Source organism: Drosophila teissieri, chromosome 3R (assembly GCF_016746235.2).
Source record: "Drosophila teissieri strain GT53w chromosome 3R, Prin_Dtei_1.1, whole genome shotgun sequence".
Taxonomy (NCBI): Eukaryota; Metazoa; Arthropoda; class Insecta; order Diptera; family Drosophilidae; genus Drosophila; species Drosophila teissieri.
Window position 1 is genome coordinate 16,025,914 of NC_053032.1, and position 13,332 is coordinate 16,039,245.

At 50.2% G+C, this 13,332-nt stretch overlaps 1 protein-coding gene across 3 annotated transcripts in view; it reads left to right on the forward strand.

The window, feature by feature from the left end:
* LOC122621726 (A disintegrin and metalloproteinase with thrombospondin motifs 9) overlaps nt 1–13,332 on the forward strand; it is a 35,847-nt gene that overhangs the window by 21,307 nt on the left and 1,208 nt on the right. For all 3 annotated transcript variants that reach the window (XM_043799684.1, XM_043799685.1, XM_043799686.1), the window contains exons 2-16: nt 6,874–7,291; nt 7,373–7,668; nt 7,848–8,383; nt 8,447–8,596; nt 8,676–8,834; nt 8,895–9,475; nt 9,537–9,707; nt 9,841–9,978; nt 10,791–11,014; nt 11,086–11,366; nt 11,426–11,627; nt 11,688–11,858; nt 11,925–12,098; nt 12,156–12,524; nt 12,610–13,329. In XM_043799684.1, coding sequence (XP_043655619.1) covers nt 6,874–7,291; nt 7,373–7,668; nt 7,848–8,383; nt 8,447–8,596; nt 8,676–8,834; nt 8,895–9,475; nt 9,537–9,707; nt 9,841–9,978; nt 10,791–11,014; nt 11,086–11,366; nt 11,426–11,627; nt 11,688–11,858; nt 11,925–12,098; nt 12,156–12,524; nt 12,610–13,329 — 4,590 coding nt within the window. The remainder of the gene's footprint in view (nt 1–6,873; nt 7,292–7,372; nt 7,669–7,847; nt 8,384–8,446; nt 8,597–8,675; nt 8,835–8,894; nt 9,476–9,536; nt 9,708–9,840; nt 9,979–10,790; nt 11,015–11,085; nt 11,367–11,425; nt 11,628–11,687; nt 11,859–11,924; nt 12,099–12,155; nt 12,525–12,609; nt 13,330–13,332) is intronic.

Here is a 13,332-nt window from a genome sequence, read left to right on the forward strand (position 1 = left end):
CCCCATAATTCTCGGCGAGCATATAAAATTAATGAATGCTCACCTGTGGGCATGTTTTCTTTTGCCCGCCACAAGCTCTTAATTGCCAGAGTGAATTTTCCAACTCATAATTTCGCGCTGCTGGCATACCTATGGGCCATTTTCCTTTTCAATGAGTCAATGAGTCAGACCATGACCATTTACCTGTGAGTAAGTTTGAGCATTCAGGTCTGCGTGTGTGGTGTGTGGTGTGTGGCGAAGGAGAATCACATAAACGTCTGACTATTTTCGTTTAATTACCCCAAAATATTTCACTCATCATAACCGCGAACGTGTAAAAATAGATTTATTGCCATTTATTGACTTGATGAATTAAAATAGCCCTGGCTAATGACTCAAGTCGCTGCGATTAATGGATGTGCACTAGTCCATCCCGCATGCACAGCACGTCAAGCCCCCGCGAAAACAGTGGTGTAGATTGAATTCCCTTTTCGGAACAGGGGGGTAAATTGGCCCCCAGCGGTCAGTCCACTGGCGCCCCTGGAAGTGCAATTCATCAATCTGCTCGTTTGGCATTCGATTGGTATTTCTGATCGACGCAACGATCGGCAGTGGGATGCCAGTCAAAATAAACGACTTCGCCTGCAATTTGCCAGCGCATTCTGGATGTCAAGGCGGGGAAGACCCATCCAATATCCAATCAAACTAACGATCGCGTCAACACAATGTTTACACGACGAACATGACGATTTTCATCGGCGCTGTTGACAAGGATGAGTTTGATCATGGGCTGGGCTGGGTGCTGGGTGCTCAATTGAAATGTCAGACTCGGACTCGTTACTCAAGTGCATAATCAGAGGCAATTAAAAACTGCACTGCCAATGCCAAGCACAACAAGATGTTTAAGAACAATAACATGGAAGCCCCTGCCAAACAAAAGCAAACAATATTGTGCTGGCGTTTCAAGTTTATTCACATTTCGCTCAAACACAGTGCCTGCTGCTTGTATTTTATCTACCCCCGATTGTTTGTTTGTTTTTTAGGATAACACATGGTCAGCCGCCCCGTCAAGGTGGTATATCAATCATATATACGTTCATATAAAGTACGTTTATGTATCGGATATATCAACCAAGTGCTGCATACACAACGGCGTTGCCCGCTGCAAAAGTGCATCACGTATGCACCTCGGCTCTTTGTGATATTTTTGAGTTTTGAAATATTTATGAGATGCCCAACAATGCAAACAGTGCCGTGTCATTGACACTGATGGTCGCCAAAGACAAGGACGGCGAGCTGGAACGCTCAGATTCAGTTTCAGACGGTCGGCGGATAAGGCAAGATCGCAGAGTTAAGCCAAGTGAAATGGGAACCTTTACTAGTTTCGAGAGGAAGCGAAATTCTCGCATTTCTGGCATACCTGATGCCAATCGCATTTGTTTACACTCGGCACGGCGATTATTTAACTCAATAGAGCTTTTTAATTTGCAACCTGAGCGAACCACATAAAAAATAAACAACAGGCGCCCCTTCTCCGCCCTGCCGTGCAATCAACTCACATTCCACCGGTTGCTAGGCCATTTAGGCATATCCACACCTTGTTGCTCGAATGGGCCATCTGTTCTGTGCTGACCACCACCCACCATCCACCACCACCATCTCCCACCGGTTTCGCAGAAGAGCCGCCTTCCTTTGAAGTGGCCAGGCGAGTAAACTCGCTTAATTTACAGCGTTTTCAAAATCATTGCCCCGAAATTAAATTTAAAACGGTTGCTCCTTGTGCTCTGCCCCCCACCCAGATGAAGGGAAACGAAACCGCTTTTAATTGTCAGGCGATTGGGGCTCGGATTTCGAGAAGGTGTGCCAGGTGCAGAGCCTGTTTCCCACTCCTCGCAGCGGGGATTTCATCTCGGGCTGTCCAAATAAACACGCACACACACTTTGTAAGTGCCGAGGAGAGCAAATAAATATTTGTAATTTATACGTTTCTGGCTGCGTGGGCAACACACCGCAGATACAATAAATAAATCGGGTGTGAGAATGTGTAAGGCTGAATGGAACCGCGAATGCACTACGCCCAGTCAAGGCTCAAGCCAGGAAATGGACCCAACGAGTTTGGGAGCCAAGCCGCAGACCGCAGATCGAGAATTAATGGAAAACATTTAAAAAAATGCATTAATTTATCAACTAATTGCGGACAAGCCCGCTGCAGCGCACAACCAATGGCCAACTGTTCGCACATTGCACATTGCTCATACGCAGTGTGTGCCCATGGCGAGGTATTGGCTTGTCTACGCTTTTATATCGCTCGCCACTCGCAAAAGTGTGCCAAATAAATCAAAAGCAGGCCCATTAAAGCGTGTATTAAAACAAAACCCGAAAACCCGAGTAAACAAACAAAACGGGCCTTAATCGCATGACAAAACAAAGCCCCCATTCCAATGGTCAGGTTACAACTTAATGGGCAGTTAAATCTTTACGATGCTTTTGGACAAGTGCAGGCTGCACCAACTGAGTCCAACTGAGTCATCCACGAATCCAATCCCATGTGCCCATGTGCCCATGCTCCCATGTTCCCACGTTCCAAAACAAACAAACCGAAGTTGCAAAATGCCGCATATAGATGAATGCCATTATTTTGGCTAATCTCTTGGCTCTTGGCTCGCTTCCCCAAGCTTTTTTCCCTTGCCTCTTTTTTGTGCGCGTTTTATGAAACGAAAGCTAAACAAAGTTGATTATTTTATAGTTTTGAATCAATCGAAACGGGCGAAAATACAATATACATAAATATATGTATATACACTCGTATATCCAGCGATTTCAAGGTTAGGCCGGCAGCAACTGACTTGTGTGGTAGCGCCATGTGCTCCTCCAGCAACATAGGAGGTCGGCGGCATGGGAGGCATTAAACAAACAGACCAGCCCGTCCAGTGCGTCCTGCCCTCCGGACCCCCAGATCTCCAGATCTCCGGATCTGCTGATCTCCCCGGGAAACATATCCACACACTTCAGACGCTGCCCAGAAACACATGGGAAAAGCGGGCGTTGTCCAGCCAGCCAGCCAGTCAGGCGACCAAAATGAAAATGAGAAAAAAAGAAATGAAGGCTGGCCAGACGGCTGGCAGTGAAGCCAAATGGAAGGCATGGACGGCATGGAAGCCGGTCTAATGCATTTTGTAGCCCATTTTCAATTAAAAATTTTGCACATTTCTCGTTTTTGGCCAAGGTTAATTGATTGAATTTGCGATGATGGCTTTCAATTGTGAATTTGAAGTTGTACGAGTGTATGCAATTCGGCCAAAGGCTGATTTCAATTTAGATATCCGAATGCACGGCAAATGCATTTCCATCAACTATTACGGGTACGAGTATATACTCGTATAGCACGCGTCCATGCCGTCATATACGGATTTGGATTTCGATGTGGATTTCGATGTGGATTTCGATTTGAATTGGGACTTGCCCGTGGACATGGATCTAAGTTCGTGGCGCGTGGGGGATTCACCGGATGACCAGAGTTTACCATTAAGACGATGGAGACTCACACTTTTTTCCAGGGAAGCGCGCAGAAAATGATTTTATGGCCCTGTTTTTCGCCGGCTGTTTATTGGGGTTTTTGTTTTCGTTTTGGTCTTGGATTTGGTTTTGCTTTTCGGTTTTGCCATTTCGCTTTTCGCGAAATTCAAGGGCCATGCCGCATCCTCTTGTCAATTCGCGAAAGGAAAATGGGAAAAACATTTCCACGAAATGTTTGCCTGCAATTGAAAAATATTTACAAATACTTTCGCCCCGTCCTGACTAAACGAATTCAAAGTAATTCCCGTGTTTTCGAATAATTGCCTGACTGCAAGCGTTCTCCACAATATTTTGAATGCTTCAGCTGCAACATTTTGTTTCAATGAATTTCACAATCTATAGGACATATCTTCTCTAACTAAATGAAGTAAGTTAAGTTATCAATTTTCGTGCTGGGCTGGGATATCAGCTTAGAGATTTTCCAGCAATAAAATAGTATTTACTTAGAGGCGATTTCGATTTTGTTTGTGGCAGTCACGCATCGCGCATGCATAACAGCCCCATAAAGTGTACAAGTTTATTTACCATTCGCCAGCAGGCACGGTAAACACACGCGCCCCAAATTCTACAAAGTGGAAAAGTTTTGCCAATACCAAGTGGGAAAGCCGAAATGCATGTTGCAAATTGCATACATATAAGGTCGGAGAATGGACTTAAATTCTTATAATTGTGGATGAAATTCAAATCGATGTACGTCGATGCTATGCCTATGATTTACACCCAATTTGGAGCTGAAAGCTAGTCATTTTGTTTCCATTTGCGGTTTCTAGCTGGGCATGCCCAAAATGCCAATACCACATCGCGCATACGACGTGTTGCCCAAAAGAAGCACTGGGCGCCAGTTTAGTCGGCCAGCGCACTGCCATTAAGTCATTAAATACAAATTAACAGCAAACAATTACCAGCCAGCAGCGGACAGCCACACTCACAGCCGTGTAATTAAGCATACGCCGCGTTGTCTGGCCAGACATGCCACGCATTCGTCGGCTAACACCTCCTAACACCTCCAATACGAACTAGCAACTGAGTTGAATTGAGTTGAGTTGAGTTGAGTTGAGTTGAGGTGCTTTACACGAGGGATCCCATTCGAAGCTGCGGCCTTCACGGGGACAGACTGAGCGGCGACTCCGCAGACTCCGCAGACTGTGTGTAGCCACAAAGCCATACAGCAATATAGCCCCACAGCCATATAGCCAGCTAGCCATATAGCCATTGGCATAAGTTATGGCACACGGCGAAATATAAAGCAATCGACTGACACACAAATCGCTTGTTTGTCCGTCCATTCCATATTCCCAGTCAAGTGTAAACAGGTTTTTTTCGCTGCGCAAAGATGTTTCTTCTGCTGCCGACCCATCGAATTGGTCAATTAGTCAGAGCGCGATAATAAATAAGGCCGCGTGGAAGTGAAGCCTCCGAAGATGCGGAGAAGTCCCAGAACACAATGGTAGCCCCAAAAATCCATCTGCAGCAGGCTACTTAACCAGGCGACGCTTCGCTGCTCCGCTGAGGAGGCACGCATCAAATGAGGCATTTGCATATTTATATGGCGTATGTTGTATTTATAAGAAACAAGTTAATAAGCAGCTCTCCCCGTCGCATGCATAAGTAAGCCAGCGAGAGATAAAGCCCAGATCAGCCAGAATGGGGCTTTAATTAAATACGTTAAGTGTATGGATATCTTTTTGGGCATCGCGGCATCGCGGCATGCGCGATTTGCATTGCAAATTGTGCACAGGCATTTAAGTATGGGATGAAATTTATGATAAGCCTCACACCGAACGGCATCAGTTCCAGATTTCGGTACGCAGATTCGCCCAGCCATCTATCTTTTTTCGCATATGGATTCCGGGTAACCCGGGCAACTCCACGATGAGCTGGGCCATTAATCAAGTTCTTGATAATGCTTGAAGCTCAATGAATGGCTCGGTAATAAGTAATTAAACGCAAAGTTCATTATACTGAATAGCCAAATATACATATATGTATCATTCCGAGTTTAAAGAGGAACTGCGCTTAAAAGTAGGCAAGTGGTTAGATTGGCTGGCGAACTATTTTCTAATCAAGATGCTATCTAGACTAATTACCAACGATTCTGATCGCTAAAAGACCTTTAAGTGGTGGCACAGGGCGGCGGCAGTAAACCTAATGAGAATTTTATGGCGCAATTGTAACTTTCGGTGGCACTGTGAAAGGTCAATGGCAATTAACAATTTCAAGGACAAGTGTTAGTGTTCAGAATGTGCTGAGCTATAGTCCATTTAAAGTTTCGAGAATAGTATCCCCCTTTGCGGTTTCCAATTCTCATCAGTGCGGTAACCGCAGAGTAGCCGGTAATGTGATCACGATCGGGGAAAGGGGTTCCTTCCACTGCCGGAATCACACGGCACGCCAGATGATCGGTAATTCGCAGTTAGATATACCAAATGGCATATTTTGCAGACACTTTTGAGGCGACACTGTGGCCAAGAGCGTAACGAATGTGCCGGCGGTTGCAGAGTTCAGCGAGATGCCATAAAATTATGTAAAACAGCCCATCACTTAGCGGCATTAGTTTGCTAATTTCGCAGGGGGAATTTTAATTTATTTGCGCTGATGTATGAATTGGCCGAAACAATTTCGGCGGAGGTGCAAACAAAGAGCTCTCACATAAAATTACAAATTAGAGGTATTTAACATTTTTTGCGCCAGGCTGCTTGGCTGGTGGGGGTAGTGAATCTTTTTATTCGCATTTTTTCTGCTTCTCATCGCTTTTGTTTTATCTCTCGAGCGCAAATTGCCGTTGGCACACTTTACACCTTCGCGTTTAGGCACTTATTTTAAACAAAATGTGCAAAAATTCGCGGTGCGAGGAAGTCTTTTCAACAGCTTCTCCTCTGCTCGGCATCTAGTATCTGGTCTGGCTGCAGCCAAAGGCCAGCGCCGCCGGGCAACCTCCTCCTCCTCCACTTCTCTGCACCTCTCTGCTTCCTCTGCATCGGAGCATCTCACAGGTGGTCAAGGTATCTACGCGCCGGCGGCAGTCCATCAATAATTCTTTCAAAAGTCAATCACTCACATCGGCCCCCGCCGCGATAGTCCGTTTGGGAGATAGTCCGTTTTCGGAACGTGCCCGCACACTTATCTGGAACTTTGTAGCTTTTCAACTTTTCCGCTCTTCAGCTTTCCACCTTTCCAGCCGCCCACTAATCGAAATACGCACCCAAGGTGTGAGAGAATGCCGGACAGTCTGGCCTATCTGCACGCGGTAGCCCATAATCTGCGAAGCCAACGATTCGCTAACCGGATCCCCTTCTTCCCCTTCTCCGTCCATTGCAGCTCGAGGTGAAGAAGAGGTGTGAATGGTGGTTCCACAAGTACCTACAGAAGATGTCCACCCACTGGCGGCAGAACGCCTGCCTGTATGCCTGCTGCATCGCCTTCCTGCTGGGCATGTTCCTCATGTTCCACCTCGGGGTGCTAGGTGCCCATAAGGGCAAGCAGGAGTTGCCATCCATCAGTCCTGCACCTGCTCCTGCTTCTGCACCTGCACCACCAGTCACGATCCATCCCAGAAGGTTTGACAACGACACCGCGACGGACCACGAACCACCCGATGGCCTGGAGGATCTGGATCTGGACGAGGAGGAGGAGCACAGCGTCCTCGTGACGCCCACCAAGGTCTACAACTACAGTCTCAGCGAAGCTGATCTGATCTACGAGTCGAAGCGCAACAGCGACATCAGTTTTCTGAAAGGTAAGACCAAAGTCCCTCAGCTTTCATTACCTCCTAAAGAAGGAAAGGAATCTATATATATACCATCGCATCCACTTATAGAGTCCTCATCGGCCTTCAGCATGACGGGAACGTATCGCAACATGTCCAACGAGATCTGGGACCCGCATCCGCAGTACAACCTCAATGTGTTCGGTCGCCAGTTGCACTTGGTGCTGCGGCAGGACGCCTCGTTCGTGCACAACCACTCGATGCCCCACATCCGGATACTGAAGGAGGGGGAGGAGCATCCGGGGCCGGAGACGGAGGCGGAGCAGCGCCACCTGGGCTGCTTCTACTCCGGCTACGTCGAGGACGATCCGCACTCGATGGTCTCCGTCTCACTGTGCGGCGGCATGGTAAGGCCAGCAAGTGTCTGCGACTGACCTTCGCTCAGATTCAGATTCAGACTCAGACTCAGATTCAGACTCCATCCATTTGCATCGCATTTACATATCGCAAATTATCAATATGCTTATCAATATGCCGCCGAATATGAGCACTAATAAGCGTTTCCCCTCCCGTTCTCGACTCCCAGACTGGTTATATCAAAACGAGTTTCGGCGCGCTGCTCATTGAGCCGGTGAACCGGACCAGCAGCGATGAGGTTCTCCACCGGGTCTTTCGGAAGTCGCAGCGCAATGCCAGACACGCTGTCTCCAAGCTCGAGCTGGGCCTGGACGCCTTCATGAGCAAGCTGGAGCAGGAGCAGGAGCACCAGGAGGAGGAGGAGGAGCAGAGATCCAGGAACCGCAAACTGAACCGAAAGAAGCGACACTACGCGGACGTGGACAACCAGGTGTACACCCTGGAGGTGCTCATTGCCGTGGACAACAGCATGAAGCAGTTCCACGGCGAGGACCTGCAGCCCTACATCCTCATCCTCATGTCGATCGTGTCCAGCATCTTTGCGGACGCCAGCATCGGTAACTCCATTCGCATTTTGCTGGTGCGACTCATCAGCCTGCCGAATATCAACGACCAGACGCATTCCAGCAACGAAATGCTGAAGCACTTCTGCCAGTTCATCAACCAGTCCGGATACGAAAGGGACACCGCCATGCTGATCACCCGGTAAGTGGAGATATGTTACCCCTTGGATTCACCTAATGGTATCATTCCGTTTGCACCCATCAGCGAACCCATCTGTGGCAGCGTGCCGGGCAAGATTTGCCACATGCTGGGCCTGGCCGAGCTGGGCACCGTTTGCAGCTCCAGTTCCTGCTCCATTGTCCAGGACACCGGACTGCCCACCGCCTTCACCATGGCCCACGAGCTGGGACACATGTGAGTTATCAACGTGAAAACTCAACTTACCACCAGATGGCTTATCAATGCCCTCTGACCTTTTTTCCATGTATTGCAGCTTGAACATGAACCACGACGACGACGACAAGTGCATGCCGTATGTGACCAGGCAGAACAACAACAAGGTGCTCCACATCATGTCCAGCGTGATGGGCATCCACATGCATCCGTGGTCGTGGTCCAAGTGCTCCCGCCACTTTGTCTCCGAGTTTCTCGAGTAAGTTTTCCGCCCCCTCCCCCAATGTGAAACAGAGTTCCAATTTACCATTCAACGCAGGAAAACCGACAAGTCCTGCCTGGAGACCTCCGTGGGTGGACACATTCCGTACGGCACCGAGCGCCTGCCTGGAGAGATCTACTCCCTGGACGCCCAGTGCCAGCTGAGTTTCGGCAACGACTTCGGCTACTGCCCCACGGACGAGGAGTGCAAGCGGTTGTGGTGCAACCGCACCTCCGGCAACTCCAATGAGCAGTGCGCCTCCAGCAATCTGCCGTGGGCCGATGGAACGCCCTGCGGCGCCAGTGGCCACTGGTGCCAGAGGGGCCGGTGTGTGTCGAACAAGCTCGGATACGGACGCCAGGTGAACGGCGGCTGGGGACCCTGGACGCCGTTCACGCCCTGCAGCCTCACCTGTGGTGGCGGAGTGCAGGAGTCGCGGCGGGAGTGCAACCAACCGGTGCCGGAGAACGGCGGCAAGTACTGCACGGGAAGCCGCAAGAAGTACCGCTCGTGCAACACGCACCAGTGTCCACTGGGCAGCATGGATCCGCGCGAGCAGCAGTGCTATGCGATGAACGGGCGGAACATGAACATTCCGGGCGTGAACCCAGACACCAAGTGGGTGCCCAAGTATGAAAGTGAGTGTGGCATGGCCATGTGATGACCCTAGGCTAACCAACCCCCTTTCTCGACCCCCAGAGGATGCGTGCAAGCTCTTCTGCCGCATGGACATGAAGGTCACCTACTTCATGCTCAAGAGCATGGTCACCGACGGCACCTCCTGTGCGGTGGACAGCTTCGACAAGTGCGTCAACGGCATCTGCCGGCCGGCGGGATGCGACAACGAGCTCAACTCGATTGCCAAGCTGGGTAAAGCGATTCATTACCCCTATCCGCAGTGCACCTAATCCCCACCTAACCTCAGATCCCGCCCACCGCTTGATTGAATCACCGCTCCCGTGATTAAAACATAATTAATCGATTTCCGCTACGCTCTTTGCAGACAAGTGCGGCGTGTGCGAGGGTCGCAATGACACATGCCACGAGGTAACCGGAAACCTGCTCGTCTCCAATCTCCGGGGGCTAAACGATGGCAATGAGCCGAACAAGACCCTCTACTATGTGACGCGAATACCAAAAGGTTTGCATACACACTCCGCTAACATTTCTTCAATTCACTTTTGGCTAATAGTTTCCTCAATAACTGCTAATGGTATCTGTTTGTGCCTTACGGGCTTAATGGCTCAATGGCCAAATCGCTTACCTTACCTTACATACTAGACAAGTACGTGGAGCTCGTGACTCGCCCACTGGGTGGCACATAGTTCCCAGATAGAGTGGTCGCCGGATGATCAGGTTCCGGCGCCAGGTGAACGCACCCCACAGCCTCACGTACGCCAAGATTGCACTCTTTGCGATTCTGGGCCTATCTACCTCGGCTCCATTCTACTGCCGCCCCAGTTCAAAATTGTCCATTAATTATATTCTATATTGTGGCGCCAGCGGTAATCTTGTAATTTCCAGGCCTTGTGTAAAGTCACTAGCAATCAGCAGCGTCATCGCTGATTTTAAATTTTCGCATTCACAACACAAATATTTGTTACTCGGCATTGCATTTCTTATCTCTGCTCGCTGTAATCTAAATTTACATTTAAATGCATTTCAGTGTATTTCAAACATCGCCTCATAGTTTATCAATTAAAACCTTTGATTAATTTAATTTGCCCTGAATAAACTCAATATTAGGGTTCGAATATATACTGATTACTTTTCAAAGAGCCATTCATATCCTTTCTCGCATACGGACTACTCTACATGACTACCTAAATTTAATTTAGGAATATTAATAGTTAATACCTTACCTACTGCTCACTTAGTTTTTCCATATTCAACCTTTCGGAATTTGTTAATAATGAAGTACTATATTTCAATGAATTATGTATTCACTCGCAGGTGCATCCAACATTATCATCACCCAGCGCGGCTATCCCGACCAGAACTTCATAGTACTGACCGATGACCGGGACAACGAACTTCTCAATGGCAAATTCCTAAAGACCTATCCACTGAAGTTCGTTTATGCCGGGGTCACGATGCAGTACACCGGATCCAGTAGTGTGGTGGAGCAGGTGAACACGACCTACTCATGGAAACTGTCCCGTGATCTCATAGTACAGGTATTGCCCGCTGGATCCTCTCCCACATGGTTAGTTGCAGTCCTCATCTCCATCTCCCTCTCCTTTTCCAGATCATCTCGCTGGACGTGAGTCCGTCGAAGCGCCAGGACACTGTCCTGATGTCCTACTCCTACACCATCGACAAGCCACAGGACTACGAGGCGGAGGTGGAGATCTATCGCTGGGAGATGCAGGCCCCCAGCAACTGCGATTCCCTCTGCGAGGGCAGGAGTCACCGCCAGCCGGCCTGCATCAGCACCACCCAGGGTGTGAAGGTTGCCCCACAGTTCTGCGACAAGTCCGCCATGCCGAAAGTCGAGGATCGGGCTTGCAACACCGACTGCCGCCTTAAGTGAGTTAAGAGTGCATTTAGAAGCACACGAGTAAGCTAGATAATCAACCTACTTGCAGTCTCACTGTGACGAGCATCTCGGAGTGCTCGGCCGCGTGTGGAGAACTGGGCACCCGGGAGAAGGCCTACGCCTGCGTCCAGACATTCACGAATATGCAGCGGTCCAATATCGTGGACATGTCCTATTGCAAGCTGAAGTTCGATGTGGCCTACCACGAGGAGTGTCGCGAGGGATGCTGGCGCCTCTCAGAGTGGTCCACTGTGAGTTCAGCCCAACATTTCCTAATCGAAGCGGATCCTAAGTTAGTTTTTCCATCGCAGTGCTCCAAGTCGTGTGACACTGGATCGCAGCAACGTGAGGCCCACTGCTACCTGCACAACGCCCGTGTCAGCGATGATCTTTGCAATCCGCGGACCAAGCCCCATTTGAGCGCCCTTATCAGGATATGCAACACCGAGTCCTGTCCGACATATATATCAAGCACACTATATGTAAGTCCCTGGAATTCCAGGCATTACATATTCCATATGATAATCCTTTGTTTTCCTATCCTACAGAGGGCACCCACAGTTAGTAACTGGGTGATTGGAGAATGGGGCGAGTGCAATGAGTGGTGTGAGAAGACTCGATCCGTGAGCTGTTCACATCCCTACGGCATCGGCTGCGGGAGCAGAAAGCCCAAGGACGTCCGCAAGTGCTGCCACATCAAGTACACCAGCGATTGGACAGACGTGGGTTTACCTGTAACTTCCATAGATCCAACGAGTTAAATTGGTACCTATTTCTAGTGCTCGGTGCAATGTGGCGAGGGCGTCAAGAGGAAGAAGCAAAGCTGCACGCGGGTCTACAAGCCGGATGTGCCGGGTACCCGGAAGCGGCGGGGGGACGGGGGCGAGGCCTACTGCATTAGCCGAAAGGGGCATCGCCCCAAGCTGCGCACCACCACCAAGTCCTGCAAGATCAACTGCAAGTGGAACGCCTCGGACTGGAGGCGTTGTCCTGCCGACTGCTCGGAGGACTACCAAACGCGGGACGTGCGCTGCGAGACCTGGCAGGGTGACGGAGTGGAGGACAAGCACTGCGATGTCAAGAAGCGCCCTTCCAAGCGACGCATCTGCAACCACTGCGTGCGCCGAGAGTCGAGAGTCATCTCGCAGGTGAGTTGCTCACTTCGAAAGCTCTCCTTCGAGAGAGAGAGACAGAGACAGAGAGATAGAGTTACAATCCCCCATTCCTTTCCAGTGCAACTGCGAGGGCGTGGAGAAGAGGCGGGACTTCTGCTTCAACACGCACAAGGGTCGCATCGCCTGTCCCACCCGCGCCAGGGTGGAGCGGCACAGCTGCACTCCGCCGCCACATTGCCGGAGGAGGAGTGCCATCGGGAGCAGCATCAGCAGCAGACCGCGGGGCACGGGATTGAGTAGCAGCCGGAGCTTGAATGCAATTGGAGGTTCACGGAATCGGGGAAGGCCGAGGAGCTGTGCGGACCTGAAGGAGATGCACGGCTACAACGAGGATGGCAACTATCAGGTGGAGGTGAGGTCGCGGATGGTGCACATCTACTGCCACCAGATGAACAGCCGGACGCCGCGGGAGTACGTGAACGTGGATCCGCAGGAGAACTACTCCATCTACTACGAGTACAGGACGAAGCAGACCAACAGCTGTCCGCCGGAGTCGCGAGCCCACGAGTACTACAACGACCAGAACTCCGGCCGCACGCACTTCAGGAAGCTGCGGCTGAACATCACCGATCTGCGCATCCTGGACAACGACTTCCAGTTCGCCGACGTGCGCGGCCTGCCCCAGAAGCTGGGCTCAGCGGGCGATTGCTACAATCGCATTGGCCAGTGTCCGCAGGGCGACTTCTCCATCAACATGAAGGACACGGACTTCACCATACGGCCGGGAACCGTGTGGCGCATGCATGGGCAGTACTCGATCATGAAGCGCATCAGTGAGGTA